General features: G+C 40.5%; 2 protein-coding genes across 6 annotated transcripts in view; one reads left to right on the top strand and one right to left on the bottom strand.

The window, feature by feature from the left end:
* Positions 1 to 8,864, bottom strand: part of arhgap9 (Rho GTPase activating protein 9) — a 42,525-nt gene extending 33,661 nt beyond the window's left edge. For all 4 annotated transcript variants that reach the window (XM_079340944.1, XM_079340948.1, XM_079340947.1 and 1 more), the window contains exon 1: positions 8,461 to 8,864. The gene's annotated coding sequence lies outside the window, so the exon portion shown is untranslated. The remainder of the gene's footprint in view (positions 1 to 8,460) is intronic.
* Positions 8,865 to 9,050: 186 nt separating this feature from the next.
* mars1 (methionyl-tRNA synthetase 1) lies at positions 9,051 to 24,745 on the top strand. 2 transcript variants are annotated; one of them, XM_079340942.1, is made up of 22 exons: positions 9,051 to 9,262; positions 10,810 to 10,900; positions 11,446 to 11,524; positions 11,816 to 11,947; positions 12,659 to 12,734; positions 12,973 to 13,151; positions 13,987 to 14,096; positions 14,267 to 14,383; positions 14,816 to 15,019; positions 16,753 to 16,954; positions 17,329 to 17,403; positions 17,695 to 17,865; positions 18,367 to 18,462; positions 19,200 to 19,317; positions 19,498 to 19,711; positions 21,040 to 21,171; positions 21,492 to 21,596; positions 21,824 to 22,019; positions 22,683 to 22,754; positions 23,040 to 23,066; positions 23,356 to 23,496; positions 24,016 to 24,745. In XM_079340942.1, the coding sequence occupies exons 1-22, from the start codon at positions 9,160 to 9,162 to the stop codon at positions 24,163 to 24,165; spliced, it is 2,790 nt and encodes a 929-aa protein (XP_079197068.1). In that variant the 5' UTR covers positions 9,051 to 9,159; the 3' UTR covers positions 24,166 to 24,745. The 2 variants fall into 2 exon arrangements, with proteins under 2 accessions (XP_079197068.1, XP_079197069.1); XM_079340943.1 differs by lacking the exon at positions 23,040 to 23,066.
* Positions 24,746 to 25,135: the final 390 nt, after the last annotated feature.

Raw genomic sequence — 25,135 nt, 5'->3', positions numbered from 1 at the left:
GATGCCAGAAGTGAAGAGAAGCTGTATGAAGAAAAAAAAAAACGAAGAAAGACATTTCAATGTTCACGAAGCTCCAAAGAATCGTGAAATACAGTTCCCACAGAGATCGTTAAAGATCACCGAGCCTGTCGAGTTCATCGCACTGCAGGATGATCGTGGAGTTATGGGTGCTGTTGGTGGAAACTTTGGTGTCGTATCATATCCATATTCATTCCATACGTTTGAAGTCAAATGAGGGTGTCTTTAATAATCATGGCTACACGGTCTTCAAAGAGCGATGAGACATGGGGAAGAGGAGTATGGAGTGAATGAGGAACATCAAAGGCCTTTTTGCATGCTCTCCCACCCGGAATCACAATCGCACACGTACACACAAAGACTGTAGTGTATTTACATATGAATGGGCATAACCGAAAGGGAACTTTAAAAGGAAATTAGCCAGATAAAGTGGCTCCACTTGACCACCAAATAGGTTGAAAGTGCTGATTTCATTCATGTGCTAACCAAACAGCTGCTGTACGTTCGTGTGCACGATCTGTTGTTTCTCATGAAAACCTGCTTCCAGTGGGTTTTTTTTTTTTTTAGCTCAGCAAGATTTTTTGAGGTCCAAACTTTCAACCTGGTAAGACTGTGTGAGGTGGAGTATTGCATCATTGATCCACATCATGCATTATAGGTAAAGGGAGCTTTAGCACAGCAGAACATCTTAGAGGAATCAGCGGAGCGCCTTGAAATGTTCCTAAAAATCAATGCTAAGCCAAGGCAACGGTTACCAGAAAAGACTTACTAATTTACACCTGAAACAGATTTAATGATCACAAAGTGAAGTGTGAATGTTTGATGACTCGAGAGCTTTTACTTTTAAAAATAAACAGACAGCAAGTGTGGCGTGGATGCAGAGATATCAAATGTCCAGTCGGATCAGAATCCATTTCTCGCGAGGCTTTACAATATTTAACATACAGAACGCTCTATCTGTAAATGCTGTAGCTCTGAAGGGTAATGGTAGCATCTTTACTTTAAAGTGGTCTCTTTTGCTTTGTTACTTATTGACTCAGCGGGTTTTGGGGAGCCAAAACTACCTCCAAAAGCCCAACAAACACATCGAGAATAAATCCATGATTGTTTAAATACTGCTGTATTCTTATATTTTAAACTAGTCGTCAACCAGTACAAGCAGCAGTTTTCAGTGTAAGTATCAATATTGGAACAAGTCTAGTCTGTATGCAGGACAATACGTATGATATCCTCAGTGTATAATCAGTCACTTGGGTAAGGGATGAGGGCAATAGGCTGATCGTGTATTTAGTTTCTATGGATTTACATATTTCGCATTATTCAGATTCCTTTATTTTGATCTGTTCAGTATTGATACCCTTTTGAAGAGTTAAACAGTGTACCCTTTTACAAACCTATCAACATTTTGTCGAAAAAAGACGTCAAAGACCTCCAATTTCGCAGACGAAGGAAAGGAAATCAGTCGACTCTCTGCTGATGACCAGTTCTTCTGAGGCCCTCCATGTGACGGAGCTTCACTTAAGTCTATAAATGTACAGTTCTAACAGTGAGCGCTGATGTCTCTCTCTCTGTATGAGATGCATGCCTGGAGCCATAACAGCCTTTCATCCTCCCAGAGACATAAATTATTGACGATCAGACCAGAGAGACACTGAAACACACACTGGGTTTCCCAGTGCAACGGCGGGCTGAACGCATGTGTGACTGCACGTCCATGTGTGTGTGTGTGTGTGTGTGTGTGCTCGTGTGAGTGCCTATGGTGGGAAGGATTCATTCACTGATTAGCCGTGTGAATGATCAGAGAGCCAATCAAAAAGCAGATGATGACAGCGAGGCAGCTATTGGCTCAGGCTCTCTACTACATGGTGACAGCAGCCTCTGTGAGCAGCTCCACTCTCCAGTGTCTCTGCTGCGTGAGCTTTTTGTGTCCTTGTTGCACATAACAACATTTCATATATGTGAAGAGAGGATTCCAAGCGAGTGCTGACGCAACGTCTGGGTTTGCAATGAACCCTGCAGCCTGCATCAACACGTACATGTTGAACAAACTTCTTCAGAGTTCACTCGTATAATATGCAACTTCTCATTTGAATAAAAACAACAACTCGACGCACCAGTTAGGCGAAGTATTGCAGGATTGCTCAGGGGGCATTTTAACTTCTTTAAAGAATTAATTCAAGCCTCACATTGTAATTAACTTTTTTAACATGATGAAAAAAGTAGAGAAAAATAAACTGCTAGTGTACTTTGAGTTACACCATAACAACAAGCGTATATCAGCCAGAGAAATAGGCTTATTAAAAGAGCTTGTTTTTCCAATAAGTAGCTTTGCACATTTATGAGAAATACAACATTCAAAATATCTGGGTCAGCCTTTGATTCTACTTCTAAAATACAGTTATAGCTTGGGGTAGGAATGATAACTTTCCGACCGTTGCATGACGTTATGTCGTGATGATCTCTAATCACGTACATATGGGGGCAGAAATGACAACTCCTGTGTTCCCAAAAAAACTGAACCCAACAACAACAAAACAAATATTTCCAAACGTTTCATGGTGAGCGACAAATCTGTTAGCAACAAGCGGAAATTTTTCAACCCTACATTATCCGTCCTTTTTTTTTCTTCAATGAAGAGTAAACCAATGGGTGAACGCAGCGGCTAAAGGTTGGAAAATCCAACGCAGGCGATTGGGAGGGGGTGATGACGTATATCACACAAGCAGAGGGAGACTGGTGGGATCACCATGCATGTAATTAAGCAGATTCATACTCTGTTCTGCACACCAAGACATTTTTTTCTCCATTTGTAATATGTTTTGCTTGTAAATATGTCACAATTGCATAAAGCTTGAACTAAAGACACAAATTGTCTTCATAACATTAAAATGACCTTTGCCTCCCATCTTGATTTATGATCAACGTTGCATCCTTTTTTAGTCATGTTCCGCCTCCTGACACTCCCAAAATGTATTCACTTATTATTTAAATAAAGTTACAAATCATTTTGTGTCAATCAGATACTCTTCGCAGCATTTATATTTTGTATTTTAGGTTTTTCCTCCTCATGCTCAAGTTAACTGTTAGATTTATCAAAGCACATTGATTTATTCTTTCAATTTCTGAACGTTAATGTCTGAAATATTGATTGATATAGATGAGAGAACGATGTCAATGATCATTATTGCAAAAACACAAGGTTACATTACCAAAAATTAAAGAAGGATATTCAAGCCTTTATGCTGCCTTCATGTCTTACACAAACCTGTGTGTGCTACATGTTTCTCCTGAATCCAAAATAAATCCAAAAAGTAGATTTCATCACTGAAGCTGAAACATGAGGGAAATGTACACATTCTGACTGAGAAATCATTGCATGTTAAAAAAAACAAACAAACGTATGCAGACACACACACACACACACACACACACACACACACACACACACACACACACACACACACACACACACTAAAAGCAAAGTCTTCAGGAGCTAGTTGGGTTTCAGTATGAAAGACAGCCGATCAAAAGAGGCGCTGGGTTTCAAACCTCTGGTTGAAAGGTCAACTTCGTCAGCCAGAGCTTTCCTGTCCATGCTTTGCATTTTAAATGGTTCACTTATATCAAAAGTGTTAGAAATTTTGCGATTGTGCCAATCAACAATATTTTCAGAATTTACAGTATTTACAATATATTTCAGGATTTTCCTCTTCAGTGTGGCTGGAGAGATGTTGATTTATTAAACCCCACCGATTTATATCGAAGTTATTTTAAAAGGTAAAGGTCTACAGCTGCAGAGAGCGGTTTCATTGGTTTGTCTCCTGCAGTCAAACTCAGTGATAAGTGTTTAAACTTCTAAGTATTTTTATTCTATGTGACATAAACTGAAACACTTTAAAATCCCATGGACCTGTATTTTGGCTCCTACTGTGCGTATAGTATATACTGGTAGTCAGTTTCCATTCATGACAAACAAACATGGCAACCCTACATATTCCAACAGTTTTCGTCCATTTGAAGAAAATAAAAACTCTCACCGAGAAGTAAAGAGTGATCTTTGGAGAATAACAAAGTAAAGCAACCCTCTCGGAGCGAGCTCATGGGTTGATGCTGAGCCTGTGGGAATGTGCGGTACATTGATGTTTCTAATGAAGCGCGCTGAGCTCCATTGATCCACCGGGGATGAGAGTGAGCTGTCAAAAGCTATCAGGCGAGTCAAAGACCCACTTTCAGCCGTGTGCAGCTGAAGTGAGCACGATACTGCCAGGGCACAAGGAAGAGCAGCTAAACCTCCCAGGGCAAACGTGTGAAGGAGAGGCACACCGCTTTGATGCTTTCACAGGGTTTAAGGGATATTTGTTCAATAAAGGACCATGACACAAATTATAAATAGAGGTTAGGATGTGCCTGAAAGTCTTTTAATTCAATTATTTGCTGTTTTTTTCCCCTTCCAAACGATGACTTTTCTTCCATTTTCTCCTAAGTTAACCACATGAATGCAGCCTTTGGGACTGCATCTATAACCACCACTAGATTCTGACATTTTTCAATATTTGTCCACAATTTTCAATGTTGTCCACAAAAAAGCGAAGGTTGGCATCTTCTTGTGTTTTGTTATATCCGAGGACAGCAGTGGGTTTACAGTAACATAATGATGAAGAAAACAACATATAACCCCTTAAGAGGAGCTTAGGCCAGACAATGTGTAGCATTTTCACTGCTTCTGCATGAAAAATATTTATCAATTCTATGACACACCTATTATGTGTTATAATAGCATTGAAGGCTCCCCATTTCAGATATAATAAAAATGAAGTTTCATTATAATTAATGTGACAATCAATAAAAGTCCGGCCATCAAATGTGAGTTGTGTTTGTAGAAATCTTTGTTATTTATTATATTCTCTGTCTCTGGGGGGGATGTCTGTTGTGCTGTAATTCTGTACACTGCAATCCAGTGAAAGCACAATCCACTACATACTGATAGTAAATGCAGGATTAAACTGGTCTGGATTAAAACAGCACAGCTGTGTTATAGTAATCTGTTTCCATATAGACCAGTGAAACCCACTTGGGCCTTGAAGGCACTGCAGGTGGGCCTTTAAAGAGTTCATTTTATAATAAATAAACAGTTTTGCATTTAGATTATGCATTTTTCTATTTGTACTGACTAAATTAATTAAACAAATGCTACATGTGCAAAAGGATGATGTATCTACGCTGCATTGAAGAATGCCCACAATAAAAAAGAAATACTTCCATCCACATGCTACTTGTCCCATTCAGGGCTGTAGCCGGTCCCTGTCATTGGCTAAGAGGGCATGGTACACTTCAGACTGGTCGCCAGTCAATCACAGTTTAGACATAGAGACCAGGCACACTCACACCTACAGGCAATTTAAAGTTACCAAGCCTAGCCAGCATGTCTTTGGACTGTTGGAGGAAGTTGGAGTATCTGAAAGAAACCAAGCAGCAGTCTCGGGTTGAACAATGAAACCAATGTGAAAATGCAAAATCCTGCAGTTTATGAATCTGCCTGAGGCTGGCTGCAGAAACACCATAAGTTACATACACACCCATCAATAAAGCATTTTTTTTACAGCAGAAATGAAAATGTTCACAGCCTGGTTCAAAAGCTTAAATTGGACTGATTCGCTCATGTTTCAATATACTGTATTTGATTCTATGAAGTTTATGTTTATGAATTATTCATAACAAGGTGTGTATTTGACCTGATTGGCAGGAGCTGTTTGTCACGAGGCTTAAGACCCGCTTTAGCTCCAGCTCTTATCCTACTGTTAGGCTAAATGAAAGTTAGATTGAGACAGCATGTCCCACATGGCAAACGTCATCGGCGGGCTTCCAAAGCCCCCTGAAGTAACAGATGGCTGACGTCACTCAGGATTCCTCCATTATTATTTACAGTCACTTACGCATGTCTACAGAGAACAAGCAAACTCCTCATGTAAAGGTCATGTCAGAACGGGAATCAAAACAGGAACCTGTGAGGGGACAGAGCTAACCACCGCACCATCAAAGACAGATTAAAAACAAGGTTTCTGTGCATACAGCACACCTGATATTCACAGACACATTTCTTTTTCATTGTTTTTAAAGTGGATTCATAATGATGTAGCTTTTTTATATTACAGTCTCTTGTAAAAAGGCTTCATGTTTATCTAAAAAGCTTGTATTTGTATTACTGGAATTGAAGCAGTTAGTATGTAGCAGAAAATTGAGCATTGTTGGAACATTGATATTTTGACTCCCCCAATTAGTAACAGCAAATTGACTTCACTGACTCACTTCGATTAATATTTGATTTAAGATTTAAATCAAAACAATGACCATTCAATAATAACCATTCAACAAGTGAAAACACATTAACCTCCGCAAATGATCATGAAGTTAAACCAACACCCTCTTAAAAAAAACAACAAAACTGAGCCGCATTGAGTCTTGGAAGGGAGGACTGATTTACAGATGTGTTTTTTAGATTGTGTTTTTAGATGTGTTTTTTAGACAAGTAAGAGTGAAAACATTTTTTTCCAATAAAATAAAAATAAAAGTGTTCCTTTTTTGATGGTCCTATATTCCCTTTAAACTTTGCAGCATGAGTTGTTACCAAGAACTGGCGAAGAAAGTTTTGAAAACACTATGAGAGCTGGTTTCATTGACAGGAAGTTTAAAGTGATGACAAGACTACCGCAGCTACGGTATCTTCACCAGAACACCAAGATACGGAGAGACAATCAAAGCTATGCATTCCAGAAAACAGATATCTATCCTTCACATGAGAAATGAGCACATTTCTGGACCAAACTGGGTTTCAGTTGTTGCTGTTATCTTATGTGTACAGTACAAATAATGAAAGTAACACGAGGTTTGCTGAGCTGCTGCTACTGTATAAGAAAGACCACAGATGCCTAGCCCAAAGCAGAAGAATATTTTAAAGTATCAAACCATGCTTTAGTCTCTCAGTCAAAGACAGCAGTCTGTGAAGCACACTAGCAAATTACAGCAAACAAACCCCTGTGCTAATGCTGCACATGGTACAGGGCACTTTTAATCAGCAATGTTGCAAGTGGAGCATAATCTTCCAAGCTTGTGTCGTCACACGCTGGCAAAAAGGGGAGCAAATCTCCTTCTTTGCATGGACTTAAGAAAGATTATAAAACAGCAAAAATGCAATGCGTCAGTCAAACTGTTTCCATCACACCCTGTGGTTAACCCATCTATGCAGTTCCTATGTAGCTGCATGTGAGGCCTAAAACTCGCTCACAGTAGCATGCAAATATTTCCGCATGAAGAGAAGTATGTCATATGTAACTATATTGAGAATTAGCAATTGTTATTAGTGTCACATTTGAGGACAGAAATGAAGAGAAGATTAAAAAAATGGGTCATAAAGCTAGTAGCACCTTTGAAGAAATTAAATGTTTTTGTTTAAAAAGCATCATAACTATACATAACATAGAAACATATATATAATCAAGTGCATGCTTTCAATGTTGAAAGCTCTATACAGAGTTATTATATTCTGGAAGCACACAGAAATGTAAACAGCTAAAATAATAAATAAATAAAGTCATTTTTAGTTTATGTTGTGTTTGCAGTTGGCCCTTCGTTGCTCTCGTTCTCTGTCACAGCTGAGCCTGACAATCTGTGACAGTAAAGGCTTCCTCTGCTTTGACACTATATGATGTGGAAAAATACCTAGTTTCTTTTTTTTTAAAGCACACTTGCTATTTTGATTACTGGAAAGTGTTTGTGCTATTTGCAGAGACATGTCCTGCACTGCTAAATGTTAGACCGGCAGCATTAATCTACAACTTTTATTTCCCCACAAACTTTACACTAGATGGAAGCACTGTATTCACGTTTTACAATGGTTTCCAATGAGCTTGTTTCAGTTAAAAAATTGATCAACACAGAATGTTTTTTCCACAATAACTCATACACGACTTCTTTACCTTTTTTAGAATATAGATAACTAGGCTAAAAGATCATTAAGGTCAGGAAAACTGGTGCTAATCTCATTTATTCTCGTGTATGCAAGTTGCCTCAGTCATCACTGAATGAGTCATTAGTCTGATGGGGATTAAGAGATTTTTTTATACCTGTACTCATAAATGTGACAGGTGGTCAGAGACTGTGACCTAACAACTTAAAAAACATTAGTTGAAAAAAATATTTACCAAATATTTTCGTGCATATATAAAATTACCTAAAAAAAGAAAGGATTATTGGTTTATAGTTCAGCCGCACTTATATTACAGCACAATAAATACAATGGGGATGGGGGGGCTGACAGAAGCGCCAAATCGTGCATATTCTTTCCTGCAGTCATGTCATATTTCAGACAGCTTATAAATTGTCTGACTAAAGAAATCTCTTTTCTGAGAAATCTCATTTGAAATTGATAGAACAAACATCACTCACCTTGCAGCGACGTGATGACAGCTCAGTTGCGTTTAAAGAGTGAAGTGCAAAGACAGAGTTGGAGCTACGCCTTTTCTCGTTTTTAATAATAATATAAAAATATGTACAACTTCACATCATTTAGGAAACGGACACTGAAGCAGTAACCCCAGCCGAGCACTTTCCAGATTCACTGTCACACTCCGGCACTAAGTTGCCCGGTGCAGAGACACATCCTCCTGCAGCTTTAAGTTGATGAAAAAACAGGGCTCTCGCTGGTCGGGTTTGGAGGCTTAAGATTGGCTAAAAGCCCACAATATGATTTTACAAAGAACCAATGAGATGACTGAATAAGCTGAAGTTAATATGGCGTCGTCCGGTATGTAATTTTCATCACGGTAGACCCTTTCCGCCCACCGGTGCTACGATATAAACAAGAACAAGCAAACCTCGTAGCGTGTCGCAGATTACGCTCTTCGCAAGGGTTTGTGGGACAAGTAGTCCATTTCACAGACAAGCAACCATTCATAGATGGATCACAGACATCGTTCAAAAACTACATATCCGCCATTTGTAAAAAAAAAAAAAAAAAAAAAAAAAAAAAAGCTCCAGTGCTTGCATCAGCGTGTGGACAGCGCTCACTGGGGAAGTTTGACTCGCAGCTTCTTGTCTTGTTTTAAAGTTATTAAATTTCCCAGCAAAGAGGAGTAGAGCTGCCAAATGAAGCTGTTCGTAAGTGAAGGAAACCCTCACTGTCTGAAGGTGTTAGCTGCTTTAGACGTGACAGGAGTTCAGTGTGACGTCCACTACGTCAACCACGAAGGTGAGACAGCATGGTTAGCTTATCATGCATGTGTGGCTTTACCTAAAAGAGTGCTTCTGGCGTCTGTTTGTAAACAAAAACGTTGGCTCACTATGATTAATCAAATTCTGTCATGTCAGAGTTGAGTTAATGTTGTCGCTGACGATATATAAACTGTGTTTACCATTAGCCAGCTGTTTACTCCACAGCTGCCTGTCAGTTTCAGTCATCTGGTGAATGGAGAGATAGATGTACCTGAGAAGAGAGTAGAAACTTCTGTGGCTGTAGTCATCATCATCATCATCATCATGTAGTCTTTGTTTATCAGTGTGTACCTCCAGGTGTTCAGCTTGTCTACCTGTACAATAACTATGCATTCACCTGTCCTCTCTAGATCAATCCATCATTCATTCAGGTTGGTTAAACTTGTAACGAAGGGATTTATGTGTGCAAGCTCGAGCACATACAGCATGCTGTTATATGTCATGCTCAAATATGATATCTTTATAAATAATTAGGTTGTCTGTGTTTTGGAAATAAGAAATAATTGTCCACATAATGAGGCTGAAATATAACCTACGTGATGTGTACCAACAGTAGGTTTCAAATCTGCTTTAGCATAGAGTGTCATTTACCCCAATGTGAACGCAGTAACAGTGTATGACAGCCTGGATGGGACTGTTGGAAAACAAGTCCCCTAATATACAAGTTAATATAGAAATGTATGCTGTGTGTATCAGTAATGGGGGGGAGAAGTACATTGAAATGAAGAAGCATAATTGTTAAATATCATCTTAATAAAACTGCTCAGTTAATAAGTCATTGCTGCTTTGATTGATTATTTTTGTCTATAGTCTTTACATGTTTAGGACACCAAATGAATTGCTCATCAGTGTTCTCAATTGCATAAGATGAGGCTCCACCCTCAAAGTTCTTGTTTTGACCATAACCCAAAATGATTCAATTAATACACAAGAGTTTAAAAAAAAAATCACATTCAGAAAGACGACTACTTTTTAAAAACGTTTTAAATAACTCGGATAATCCAATGTCAATTTGTTGGCAATACATCACATAGTTGAAAGCTAATTGGTAATTGGTTGATTGATTTACAGTGATGTCTCATACATTTACTGGTTTAAGTGTGGAAGCAACTACATCGAGGAAAATGTAATAAAAAGCAGAAGTCTTTCCACCTTTATCTTGTTGTATCCTCACTGTGCTGTGATCTGATAAATTCCAGATTAAGAAGACCAAATCTTCCACCTTCTACTTGACCTTTGTGTTGTTGGTTAAACCCAGTCGGATCTTAACTGAGAAGGATTGAGGATGAGAATATGATCAAAGGCTTATCCCTGAGAAGTCTTCTCTTAGTATGTGTTCTCATTGAAGATGAGCATTAAACTCTAACACAATCAGCGAGTGCTGCAGTAAACTGTCTCCAAAGACACAGCTGTTCAAGAGGCACTTTATATCCTCTGCCGAGTTTACAACATTGTCTTCTACATAATAACCCTCTGTGTAGATCTTCTTGTTGTCTCAACATGGATTGTTTTTAATTTCCACAGAGCGCGTGGTGCCCTACCTTAGCCGTCCAGCCTTGCCAGCCCTGCTGCTGCCCAGTGGCCTGCACCTCTTCAGCTCCAATGCCATCTGCCGGTCAGTACGCGAACCTCCTCCTCCCTTTATGGCCATTTATCAAGAACTTGGCTAAAATGATGTGAATATGGGAGGCTGCAGATCACTGAATCTACGTCAACAAAATTACATTTGCTTAGCATTGTATTGCTGTATCAGCAGAAATCATTGATTACTAGACTAAAAAAATATTTAAAACCACTCTGATTCTAAGGAGGATTCTTTTTTATTTTTCATCATTTATCAATATTCTTATCAGCAGAAAAGAATGATACTGCTATTTTATTTTGATGTCCTCAAATATTCATGATGATTTTGGATGCAGTGTCCTTTCAGCTTGTTTTATTCCATAATATTATTTTTATTTAACCAGGTAATTGAGCTCACAAAAACATGGTTCACAAAAATCCCTTGTAACTGACTCATCAATATGGAGCCCATCTGTGGCAGATGCAGTATCTATATTTTATGTGTTTGTTTGGCACATATCACATGAAATTCCTCTTCAAAGCAAGTATACTGCAACTGTTTGACTTTCTTCTTTCCTCTTTTCTTTTACATCTCAGGTATCTGTTTGATGTGAGCGGAAAAGACTGCAGTGAACTCTGTGCTCAGTGGCTTGAATGGGAGGCCACAGACCTTCAGGTGAGCTCTGCAGGAAAAACCCCATCGACAATAATTTCTCCTTAAGACGCTTTTGTCTTTAGTGCAGATTCATGTTACCTTTTTTTTTTTTTTTTTAAGGGCCATAAATCCATGCAGCTAAACGATTAAATGTCCAATGAACAATGCAAATAAAAACACAATCAGGCTGCTCCGTAGGGTTTTTTACAAAATGACCTGTTTAACCTCAGTCATGCTCCTTTGGTTTACTGTCTGATCGAATGTCATACAATCAATTCTAATGAATCTCTGCGTTTTGTCTCCTGTGTGCAGCCGGCACTGCTGCAGGCTCTTCACATGGCAGTGCTGCAGGGAAAAGGATCAGAGGTGTCCAACGTCCTCCAGGGGCCACTAAACTACTTGGAGCAAAGTTTAAGCAAGGGGAAGACGTCATATTTAACTGGGGTACAGCTTGAACATCTCCATTTCTCATATCTCATTAATATTCCCGTATCCTGTGAGCGTAATCATACCATAAAGACAAACAGACTATATGATCAAGTCAAAAGTTCATGATGCCTCTTCAGAAGCTCAGCTGAGCTTAACTGAGCGTCTCCTCTGTGCCAAATTTGGCTCCTCAGGCAACATTTGTGTTTCTTCTTCCTTTCTTTTTTTTTTTTTTTTTTTTTTTTTTTCAGCTGCTGAGCTAGTGATGCATTTTTAAAGTTAAAACAATTTATCTGGGGAGGAGGTCCCAAATGTTGCAGATTTGCCTCAGTGTGGGTGGCAGGGTAGGTGGGTGAGGAGGCGGGGGGATGGGTTCTCTCTGGTACTTGCAGCCCCTGTGGCAATAAGTCATCTGTGTCTGTCACATATTTCACACGTACAGATTTTTTTCCTTTTTCTTAAGTCTCTTGGTGATTGGCACGGCTCGGAGGAACCTCGCACACACTGAGGCAGCTGCTGCAGAACATACAGTCTGTATTTACTGAAAATAGTGTTCCTCAGGGCTGTTCTGTATGAAGCCAGTCACAGTGAGAGGGGTGGGTCCCTCTCCTGCTTCATGTGGCTTTTTTAAAACAGATACAGTTGTGTTTTTAGCGCCGACAGAAAAAGACACACGAATAGTGTTTTAATATCCTAAAATATTCATCAGACTGTGCTGTGTTTTTTTAGGATGCTGTTTCAGTCGCTGATGTTGTTCTGTGGGCCGCACTCTACCCCATTTTATCCGACTCTTCACAAGCACTGGGTGAGGAAGAATTAAGAGAATTAATTACTCAAAGTGTGACATTAGTTAACCATCGACTAATTAATTATTTCTTTAAGTTCATCGACGTGGTTTGTTTTCAATCCAGTCACCGATTCTTTTGTCTTTGTCTCTCTGCGGTCAATCTGTCCTTACCTTCTCCTTACTCTTTCCCTGACTCTCCTCTGCCCTCTCCTTTCATCGCCTCTCTCTTTTCTTTTTTTCTTTTTTTGTCTTACAGGTGAACACAATTGTGTGAAGACTTGGTTTGACCGTGGGGCTGTTAGTTTAAAGTCTTCTGCTCAGAAAGTGCTGCAGGGAAAAGGCCTGCAGGGCACGAAGAGCTACATGCAGAAGCAGCCTGCCCCTCAAAGCAACCAATGCAGAGACACAAAGCCATGCAACAGCAGCCCTGCTGAGGTACCAGCCGCATCATCAGGATGACTACTAGACTTAAAGCATGCTCACTGAACGAAAAAAAAAAAAAAAGCGCTTCAGTGCCTAACTGCACTTGTGCTGGTGCCTCAGGGAACATGTATGCCCTGTGAGGTTTCCAAGAATAGGAGTTAAAGCGAGAGGTGCGCTAAAACAAACACGAAGACATTTATTGTCACACTTTTCATTTCCCAAATTTCTCTCTTTACTCCACTTCAGCTCTTTCAGTTAAAGTATGCAAAGGGTTGCAGGGCCTGAATTCACCTCACTTAAACGAAGCAGGCAGGCCTGTCATGTAAAGCAGACACAGTCTCAGTGTGGGAGTTAACCTGGCTCTATGAAAACTACACCCGTGTTAGGATATAGAACATGCAGCATGTGGAAGTTACATCACTTTTTCTTTATCCTCTATTCTCTTTCTGGTGTAAGCATGGGAGGATTTAAACAAGTGTCAATCAAACTCAGCAGCAGAAGCACTAACTGTATGGTTTCCCCGTCAGAGGAAGTAAGAGAGCGTGTCGGTGTCAGATCGCTAAATGTCTTAGCCTGGGGTTAGGGTTAAAGGACAAAAGGCCAGGTTTCAGCTCGCGATATCATGCGTAGCAAGTGTTGAAACACTTTGGAGAAAGGGTGGACCTTCATAAGAACTGCCTGCGTATCACGGAAATATTCCATCAAAGAACCGTATTGAATATTGGTCTCAATGTCGTATTTAACTATACAAACCAGTATAATTGAACACAAGGGGCGATTACAGCTTGCAAGTGAGTTATGTGTTAATCCCCCTTTGATGAGTGTCTTTATGTAAATGTTTGTTCAGTTTGAGGAGAGTGAGCGTTTGGTTTCTGAAGAGGAGATGGAGGCAGCTGCTCTCACCTGGAGTGAAGATCTGAACTCCTGTCAGTCAGCTACAGACAGACAGCACCCCATGTAAGTAATACAGGCTTTCATTATAGACATTAAACATATAGAGCGTGTTTAAATGGTAGTTTATGATGTTAGTTGGAGTGGAAAATAAGTCTGTGAGAAAATAACTTTTGCGTAGTGATGATGTGTGTAGTTAAAAATCCTGATTTTAGTTGTTTTTTTTCCCTCATTAGTTTGCCAATGGAGGGCAAGAGAAACATCCTGGTGACCAGTGCCTTGCCCTACGTCAACAACGTCCCCCACCTGGGTAACATCATCGGCTGTGTCCTCAGCACTGACGTCTTCAGCAGGTACGGATGTGGTCTTAGACTTCCTGTCTCCATACAGCAGGTCTATCAGGTACTATCCAAACGCAGATCATCCCGAACAAATCCTACGCTTGAGTCATGATCAGGCGTATTCAAACCAGTGCTGCATTAAAAGGCCCTTTTTTTAATCTATGTAATGACAGCTGTCTGTCATTTTTCTTCCTCATCAACAGGTCGTCCACGAAAGCATTTTTCTCCTCACCAGAACTTTATAGTCTCTTCTTCACCTGCTGTAACAGATATTTAAACTGTATTCTCTGCCCCTGGCAAAGCTATAGCAAATACTTTAAATGAGACAAACTCTCTCACTTGAACCATAGGGAATTCATTACAGTTTGATCAATGGCTAGGAGTCTGGTCCAAGCTGGATTTATTCTGTCCCTGTCCCTGAGTCTTTGTGTTTTCTCCTCTAAGGTACGGCCGCCTGCGAGACTGGAACGTTCTGTTTGTGTGTGGAACAGACGAGTACGGCACAGCTACAGAGAACAAGGCCAGAGAGGAGGGTCTGACTCCCCAGCAGATCTGCGACAAGTACCACGCCATTCACGCCAGCATCTACAAGTGGTTCCAGATCGACTTTGACTTTTTTGGCAGAACGACAACCGAGAAGCAGACAGAGTGAGTGGAATCAAAGAAGGAAGGCTGCGGTTAAGATCAAATCTGTATTCTGTTAGAGCTCAAAGAAAGCATTTTTGCTTTCTTGAAAAACAAGAAAACTTAAGCTACATTTAAAAATGTAATAATAATATTATTATTATTATTAATTATTAATTATTAAAGGGTAAGTAGACTTGAACTTGTACAGCGCTTTTCTAGTCTTCTGACTCCTCAAAGTGCTTTGACACCACATGTCACACATCAGAAGTAAGTATTCCCATTTAAACACGTACGCCACCGACGAAGCAGCAGGAGCAAATTGGGGTTAAGTGTTTTGCCCAAGGACACATCTGACATGTGGCTGCAGGAGCTGGGAAGTGAACCCCCAACCTTCATTTGTAAGACAACTGACTCTGCTAACTAAATCACATCCACCCCGCATTAAAGCCTGCCTCATGTGGTTACATGTAGTTCTATCCCTTCTTAGCTTTAGTGTCAAAGGGCAAACACGTTTCCATATGATCACTATTACATAATGTTGGATTACTATAATCTTGCACTAGTTACTAGTGTGTATGTCTCTAGCCCGCTCAGGCATAAACTCCACTCTGCTTAATCAGAGATTATTGGACGTGGTTGTAAAACGTAGTTTTTCCTTCACCGGATACTTAAAATAAATCCAATTAAAGATTTGTTTTCGTTATTTACAGAAACATGAATATGTTGAAAACTTCGCTCTTGTCATGTTTATGTGAAAGTTAGACAGAGGTTAACTTAAACGAGGGTTGTGTATAGACGTAGAAGCAGTCAGGTTAGGCTCCACTTAGGTGCAGTACAGTCAGGAAAAGTTCCTCTTTTCATAAGTTAACTTTTTAAAAAGTCAACCATAAGAAAACGTATTGGCAGTGAAGATCTTTACAGATGAACAGGACGTTAAATAGTAAAGTAATCCGTTTCATATTATTGACAAGAGAACTGCAGTCTGAAGGTAAAATTAATACCTTCAAAGATGGATTGTTGCTGTAAGGAAATATTGATGCAAAGACATTAATGGAGTGTGTGTGTGTGTGTGTGTGTGTGTGTGTGTGTGTGTGTGTGTGTGTGTGTGTGTGTGTGTGTGTGTGTGTGTGTGTGTGTGTGTGTGTGTGTGTGTGTGTGTGTGTGTGTGTGTGTGTGTGTGTGTGTGTGTGTGTGTGTGTGTGTGTGTGTGTGTGTGTGTGTGCGCGTGTTGTGGTTGTAGGTGTTTAAATACGACATGGAATGATGGATTTATGGTGGCTTAACCTTCTTACACGTGGAAATGGGATACAAAAGATAGGTAAACATAAGAGTGGGATCCTTAAGCTTGTACAGGGAACAGGATAACAATGATTTAAAAGAAGAAGAAGAAAAAAAAACATGTTGCTTTGATAACGTACTACATAAAAGGCACCAAACACTGTGCAGCAGAACCAAGCAGCTCTGTGAAAACAGCCCACAGATTAAAGACTTGGGATTTGATTCATGAAAGAGCATCGGATGTCGGGTCCCGTATTTCCTTTTACCATCAGCTATTATACAATTTTACTTCATTCGCATTTCTAACCTCAACTCTCTTCCCTTCATTTTCAATACAATCTTCAATATAAACTGCTGAATTGTACTGAGAGTGTAGATAACTTTCAACCTACAGGTAACGATCAGTTTAAATGTTCTGCTGGAGTCTGAGGCTCAGCCCCTAAAGCATTATTTCAACCACCTTTTCTCTCTGTCAGGATAGCCCAGGATATTTTCTGGCGTCTCCACAAGCATGGTTTCCTGGTGGAAGACACGGTGGAGCAGCTGCGTTGTGAAAACTGCCAGCGCTTCTTGGCCGACCGCTTCGTAGAGGGCACCTGTCCCCACTGCAGATACCCAGAAGCTCGTGGCGACCAGTGCGACAAGTGCGGCCGTCTCATTAATGCGGTGGAGCTCAGCGTGAGTTGGAAAGGAGCATGTTGATGATGAAAGGCAGGAGGAGGACGATCATGATGACTCGATGCTGATTGGAGCCGAACACCGACCTTTGAAAAAGAGTAATGGTGGCAACGGTTGCAAATTGTTCTTCATTGGACCGCAGCCTGAGAAATCTGTGCCTCTGATATTTTGTGTATTCTCTACTTTGGGAGAAACTGAACCCAGAAAAAATGACCTTTTTTTTCACCAGAAAGAATTTAGATTTTGACTGTAAATGAAGCATATATGTAGTGAAACTGTTTTGTGGATGAAAAACAGTCTTCCAAACTGCATTTTCTGATAGGTAAAATTGAGTCTTACTGGCGCTGATCATTTGTAATGCCTGTTTCTTTCAGGAGCCGCAGTGTAAGGTCTGCAAGCAGACTCCTGTCATCCGCTCCTCCAAACATCTTTTCCTGGACCTGCCAAAGGTACGTTTTCAAATGAAATGACTCGGGTGGTCAATCGTAGAATTTAGAGGGAACATTTTCTGGTCACAGGGGTTGAGAGGGAGTCAGCGTGTTGGGAGAGTACAATCATCCAGTGTAAAGTCGAATTCAAAGTCAGAGAGTCTGTGAAGGGCAGTTATCCCTGTGGTAATTTTTTATTACATAAACTGCTTTACTCATTCGATAACTGTAAGTTAGAGTTTTGTGTGTTGTTGTGTTTTTCTTTTTCTTTTTTCTTCATCATTTTCCTTTCTATCTCTTCCTCTCCTGCAGCTAGAGAGTCCATTGGAGCAGTGGCTCGACAAGTCAACCAGCACAGGAGACTGGACAGCAAATGCCAAACAGATCACTCGCTCCTGGCTGAGAGATGGACTCAAACCTCGCTGCATCACCAGAGACCTGAAGTGGGGAACGCCAGTACCTCACCCTGACTTTAAAGAGAAGGTCTGCCCATGTCTCCTACAGTTAGAGTATTAGTTTTGTACCGTAGGAGAGAACTGGCTTCTTATTGGTTCATTGTACATTGGTGAAGATGCACACATTATTCGTTAAATCCTCCTTTCATTAAGGAATAAAAACACATCTTTAGTCACTAAATAACCTAATGGAACCAATATGGATGCAGGACTGCTCATCACATTAGCATTTTAATATATAATGAAACCTAATCACACATTTGTCTAGATGTTTACATTTGCAGCAGTGATTGATGATGCAGTACATTTGTTAGTCATTGGGAGATTACCCTCTAAACATGTTTGTCAGCTTCTTAAAGACACACCTCCACATTTTTCTTGTCGCTTAAGGTGATTAGAATGAAGAAAGATCAACGATTAAACTCAGGTCTTTGTGCACCACGAGACTTTTTTTGTTTCTTCTAGTACGGTTTAAAAAAAAAAGGGGGAAAGAATCATTTGCCACTTATGACTCTTTCTGCCTCTTCAGGTGTTCTACGTATGGTTCGATGCCCCGATTGGTTATTTGTCGATTACTGCCAACTACACCGACCAATGGGAAAAGTGGTGGAAGAATCCCAGTCAGGTAACTCCGCCCATTCTCGCTTCCAGCTGCCAAGACATATGTTGTCTGACTCTATGAGCCGAGCAAAGCACTGACGCAAGAGCTTGGCACAGATCTTTGTCCTCTTTACACCACATATTGGGTCTGATTGCTTTTTTTCATCGCTCCATCTGTTCTTTTGCTCTCTCAATTTAAATAGTATAATTCCTTGCCCCATATAACCCTAATAGGAAACAGAGGAAGACAGAACCTCTTTGATTATGAATAAAACGCATAACTGCAGCTTTGTGCCCACCAATAAAATGCACTCAGAGTAGATGGCAGCAGCAGAGTTCAAAGAGACGTCTTTCCTTTAAACACTTCACTCAATTGTTGTTGTTCATGATGCTTACATCAGCTTTACTTTGAGAGGGGGAGCTACTTGGAGTTTGGTATTAATGACAATAATAGCGTAACATTGATGTGAGGCGGCTGTAACAGTAACGTGGTTGTTTTTTTAACAGTAACATCTTACCCTCAATTAGGGAATCGACCTCCTTATTCTCACTGACTCATCTTATCTCTATCTAAAACCCGGGGAGTGAGTTCCTGTTATTTGTGTGTGACGGCCTGTATGTGCAGAAAAAGAGAGGGAGAGCGAGAGATGGGGGGGGGTTGGGTGTTCGGGTGAGCTGATAAGTCCTCTTTGAACCGCATGATCTCATGATGATCTAATATGATGTCACCCTCACAGTGCAGTGTTGTGTCTCCGCCACCAGGTGGAGCTGTACAACTTCATGGCCAAAGACAATGTGCCGTTCCACAGTGTGGTGTTTCCCTGCTCCCTGCTGGGAGCGCAGGACAACTACACTCTGGTCAGCCACCTGGTTGCCACTGGTAAGCACTTAGATTCTCTTCTGATTGATTAATTATGTGTTAAATTAAACTTGAAACTAATTGGGGTTCATTAAAGATCTTTAAATTGTAATTATGGTGCATTCACTTTACCTCGTGGTGATCTTGAATGCTAATATTTGCACTGAAAATGATGTTGCGTTCGTTTTTTCTCTCCCACAGAGTATCTGAACTACGAGGACTCCAAGTTCTCCAAGAGCCGAGGTGTTGGCGTGTTTGGGGACATGGCCAAGGAAACGGGCATCCCGTCCGATGTGTGGCGGTTCTACCTTCTGTATGTGCGTCCAGAGGGGCAGGATTCAGCCTTCTCCTGGGCTGACATGGCTACGAAGAACAATTCTGAGCTGCTCAACAACCTGGGCAACTTCATCAACAGGTTGGTTAATAGCCGTTTTTCTTGAAAGGGAATTTTTGTTTTGTTTCTGGTGATGATACAGTAAAAAATTAGTATGCCAGAGCTCAACTTTTCCTTCCTTTTGAGTTTCTTTCTGTATTTTTTGAAATGTTTTTGATACATTTAGAATAGTGAAATTAAAAATGGGGCAACCCACATCAAGTTTTTCACATTACGTATAAAGTAAGTTTCACTCAAGATTTAAATCTGCTATAAAATTGTCATCCAGTCCAATTATAAAGTTTAGGTTTCTGTGTAAAGTTTTCAGATTGTTGTACTCACTGTTGGAGCAGTAGCTATTACAAGACGCTCACCCCAGTTTTCTAAATTTGTTTGGGATGGCGTAATTTAGCCTCAATTACGTTGCCTCAAATGATCAGGGTTAAATCCCACATCAAAGATTTTTCTCAGCAGCCTTTTTCCCCCTAAAGTACCTTGATCTTCAAAATGGGTCTGGGGCAGCAACGTCGATGCTTAATTGGTTCAAAAATATCTTGTAAATTGCATTGAGCCTAAGGTGATGGAGGTAGAAAGAATTCTGCCTGGATCCATTCACTAAACCAGCGCATCATTAGTGTCAGGGTGTCCATCCTATACTGCCTCTTTATTCAAATTCATCAATCAATGTGATTTATAGATAACTGATGCTCAGTTTAAATATTGCCTGAAGACACTTTCACGACCAAACGTGTAAATCTTTACCTTCAGTTTACCTGCAATTGTTAATTTTTTTGATTAAGGTGAGTCAATAACTGTAACAGTAGGAATATTTTCTTTGCAATCCCATGATGGAAAAAACCCCTCCGGCCTTCACTAATCAAATCAAAACTAAAACAAATTAAGAATGCAGGTCACACAAAGTTTATGCTCACACATCAAAACTGTGTAAATTTGACATAAATGTCAAAGCATTTTTTGGTCTGCTCTCCAGCTGTGTGTAAAATATAGAACAGCATGTTGCATCAGACATGACAAAAACCTTCCACAATCCTCATGACATGCACACGCACACAACTCTATAAGAAAGGCCGGCTCCAACTACAGCATGTAGACGTGGAAGGAGCTGTGAAGAGGGTCGATGCGGCGCACTGATATGTTCGTTCACACTAGCAGAGCACGATTACATCTGGCTGAGAAATCTATAATTTATGAACAATTAGCGAGTCAGGTAACAGGCCCTTGTCTAGTTTTCCTCTCCCTCGATTTCTCTCTCTCTGCTTTTCCCATATTTTCCTCTGACCCTTATGCTTTTAAAAAAAAAAAGAAAAACTCTGTCTTGTTGAAACCCCCCTCCCCCCTCTCTCCTACAGAGCTGGCATGTTTGTCGCTAAGTTCTTTGAGGGCTGTGTGCCGGCGATGGAGCTTCAGCAGGAAGATAAGAAGCTGCTGGCTCTGGTGGGCTGGGAGTTGCAGCAGTACATCCAGCTCATGGACAAAGTCAAGTAAGACAGCTAAACGCACATACCTGTCAAAAAGGTTGATTTGGGGATTTCGTTTAATTCAGGTCAATTCTGACTAAAAGATTTTATTCACTTATTCAATATTAATCAAATTGATCAATTAGTGCCCAATATGTCAAGTCTTGTACTTTGGGATTGGCTATTGTATCACATTGAGATATGTCTTGACACTTAAGGTAACACATTCTCGTGGATTATCCCAGCCATGTAAATATGTGTCACAAACCGTCCTTTAAATTCTAATAACAATGGGTAGCTGTCAACTTCTCACAATCATCACATTTTCTGAAATGCTCCGCCAGAATCCGTGATGCTCTGAAACACATCCTCAACATCTCTCGCCATGGCAACCAGTACATTCAGGTCAACGAACCCTGGAAGAAGATCAAGGGAGGAGACGCGGAAAGGTGAGATGACCGTGTCAAAACGACCCGTGCCTCAGATCTGCGCGGCACTTTGTTTTTGATTCCAAAATGAGTTTAAACGCATTTGTGTCACAGCCAATAGAGACAGACCACTCACCTTTGCGAAAAGCGACTCCTCCTTTCAGAGTCATGTATCTCTGAGCAGATTTGATTAACATTTGAATGCATGATCTGTCTGACTGACTGATCTCTGTCCTTCCTTTTCATAGGCAGCGAGCGGGCACAGTGACCGGTGTGTCTGTGAACATCGCCTGTTTGCTGTCAGTGATGTTGTATCCGTACCTGCCAACGGTCAGTCAAACCATCCGGGATCAGCTCAACGCCCCTCAGTCTTGCGTCAATACCATGTTAAAAGGCACCGGCACCTTCGTGTGTGCCCTGCGTCCAGGCCACCGCATTGGCACTGTGAGTACCACATGACCCTCAAAGTTCATACATGCACACACACACAAAACCTGTGGAACCTCCTGTATGTTGTCGCTGGGTGATACAATGAGGATGCAATAGTCTGCCAATATTTCCGCACTCTGGAGGACACACCCACACGCAAGACAGCAGCCTGGAAAGTGTTTCGAACTGCTCAGCCTTGGAACAGCAAATTTCTCTCAGGCCACTTGTCCCTTCAGGCCTGAAAGTGTTGACCAGTATCTGCAGCAACATGTCAACACTGTCTTAAAGCTTGATTCGTGACTGAGGTCTCCATAGAGGAGCGGCAGACGACACAATTCTGATGTCACACTAAAGCACCGTACACACCCTTCACGTGCAGAAAAGCTTCTCTGAACATCTTTGATCATAGCTGTAATAGTGCTTTGAAAATTTTGACTGAAGTCGTGGTCAACGTTTTTTCATGTCTGTTTTTTAAAATTCTCCACTCACCGACATACATCGTCGTTTTTGTTCAAAGACAAGCGTGTGGTCTCCGGATTACATTTTCCAGCTACAACAGATTTGGGCAGGGTCCACAATCGCAGCTTCTTTTTTTTTTTATATATACAAGCATATTTTTTTACTTTGTTATTTCTACTTTTTTAAATTTATTTTATTGTCCCCCGCCTTCATTCGCAGGTCAGTCCGTTGTTCCAGAAACTGGAGGTGGACCAGATTGAGGCTTTGAAGAAGCGATTTGGTGGACAGCAGGTATTTGAATGAGTGTATGATACGTAATGCTCTGTGTTTGAGTTCAGTAAAGCCCTCTTGTAATAAAGGTTGACATGAATTAGGTAAGGATTGTCAACGCGTCGCTGCTCACGCTCCTCCACCAGACTGTCTTCATGAGAAAGAATTTGTATTTAATCAGCGTATCGAAACATGGTGCAGATCGGAAAAAAAACATTATAAATATTTGAGTTTTGTGGTTAAACATCCATCAAATGGTCAAAAAATAATCTGTCTCAAACCTTCTCTTCAACCGCCTGCTTCTAGCCTGAAGACGAACCCCCTAAAAAGAAGGTATCGAGCAGTGTTTGAGTGAACAGTCCACACTGGTGCTGTTGTGTCAATGTTAATCACTGCATGCCTTCACTAACAAAAGCAGCTCATCTAACGCCCTCACATTTTGGGTTTTTACTCATCGCCGTGTGTCCAGTGCGATTCAGTGTCCCATTCATGACTCATAAAATCCCACCGACATTTTGAGTGATGCGGGTTATTGTCTACAGTGAAGGTAGTCATGTCCATGCATAATAACCATCAAATGCCTCAAATTTAAACATTTTTATCTGTCTGTGTCCACCCTCAGACGGCAGCTCAGAAAGCTGCCGGCACTCAGCCTGTCGCTGCGCCGGCTCCTGTCGCTCCTGCTGCTGTTGAGGTGGCGGCGGCGGTGAACGGAGTGGACCCAGAAAAAGCCAAACAGCTCACACAGGCTGTGGCTGAGCAGGTAAGATCACGGGGGGCTAAAGGCGATGCACTGTTGAGCCAGCAACTGGAAAACCCAATTCTTATATTTAAAGACAATGAGAATTTATAATTTCGACAACACTGCATAATTTTGACAAATATAAACTGAATTCAGTTACATTATTTGGTCTTTAACATAGTCTGAGAAGCTCGATGTCCTCACTCGTAATGAACCAAAAACGATCCATCCAAAATGTATACGCACAACAAACTTACCAACCTGTGAAATAAAGGGGCAGCTAATCACAGCGACCGTGATCGGATGTCGCCAGGTGTTAGACGTTCAGGTTACGCATACAAAAATTATTTTACGCTACAAGTATCACTGCAAAATGTTGCTTTTTAGAATTTTTAGTTAAGCTTAGTTATTTCCAGATGGATGTATGAATTATGTACAATTTAAGAGGTGAGATATTTGTCCATTTAAGATGAAGTTATTAGTCAAAGGAAAATAAAGGTGTGACAATTCTATCTAATCCTTTCATTTTCTTTGTCGCAGGGCGAGAAAGTGCGAACGCTCAAAGCCCAGAAGGCGGAAAAGGCCGCGATCACAGCAGAGGTGGCCAAACTGTTGGACCTGAAGAAACAGCTGGCTCTGGCCGAGGGAAAGAACCCCGAGCCGGCACCTCAGAAGGGCAAGAAGAAGTGAGCCAGGAAAACAAAGTGATAACAATAAGATGCAGGTTAGTCAGAGGAAGGGAAGAGAAAAATGGTTTGAGATGTGATAGTGGAGAATGGGAACAAGATGTACACAGAGAGAGATGAGGGTATTAGCTTAAGGCAAAGCCGTGACAGGATCTAAGACAATGTGGTATTGGCACTAAGGACTAATGAAATGCTGGATAGGCCGACGGGGAAATGAAGACACACAAAGACAGAGTCAAATGAATACAGCTACAGAATGGAGGGATTTGTCCAAATCCCTCCACCAAAAGAAACTGATTTTATACTCTCCGTGTTAAAGTCAGCATACGATATTAGCGTTGGAAGGTGTGTTGCGCATTTAAAGATGTTTTTTTTTTTATATACATCCTCTGGAAAAATGTTATTTTCCATTTGCTACAAAATACCCTTTTTAGATCCTGCATATGAATCGATTAAGTCCAGTTAAAAATGTCTGTACTTTTACCCTCCACACTTTCTCAATCACCTCGACATTTGTACAAAGACAAATCATTCATACACAGGAAGTAAAAAAAGAAAACCAATAAACATGACATGACACAAAACTCTTTTTTTTCTTTTATTGCAAATTGAGGATTACAAACAAAGTTAAAATAAGGTATGGTACATGACAAAACTGATTCCATCAAAGATACAAGCCATGCATATTATTCTACAAGTGATGCGACTACAATGGACAAAATAACTGGATATGTTGGAATTTACAGTACACTCCATTACAGTACAATTGTGTACATTTATATATACTTATTACAGCGCTGTATAAAAATATTTTGTAAGGATAGAATAATTTGTGGTAATTCTACTACAAATCTTCATTATCGATAGAAAAGGTCAGCTTACAAAGTATAGCCGGGTGGTGGTACATACAAGCCACAGATTATAAAAAAGTAAGAAAGAATACGAATTCTTTCCAGAAAAAACATCATTCTCTC

The sequence above is a fragment of the Symphodus melops genome (assembly GCF_947650265.1).
Source record: "Symphodus melops genome assembly, chromosome: 4".
NCBI classification, from domain to species: Eukaryota; Metazoa; Chordata; class Actinopteri; order Labriformes; family Labridae; genus Symphodus; species Symphodus melops.
This window is presented reverse-complemented; position numbering and strand designations above follow the sequence as displayed.

Bases quoted from the DNA above. Each gene is read 5' to 3' on its own strand.
- mars1 (XM_079340942.1), top strand. From the start codon at position 9,160: ATGAAGCTGTTCGTAAGTGAAGGAAACCCTCACTGTCTGAAGGTGTTA. The intron at 14,384-14,815 runs GTACGGATGTGG...TTCTCCTCTAAG, and splicing joins AGCACTGACGTCTTCAGCAG to GTACGGCCGCCTGCGAGACT. The intron at 17,866-18,366 runs GTCTGCCCATGT...CTGCCTCTTCAG, and splicing joins ACCCTGACTTTAAAGAGAAG to GTGTTCTACGTATGGTTCGA.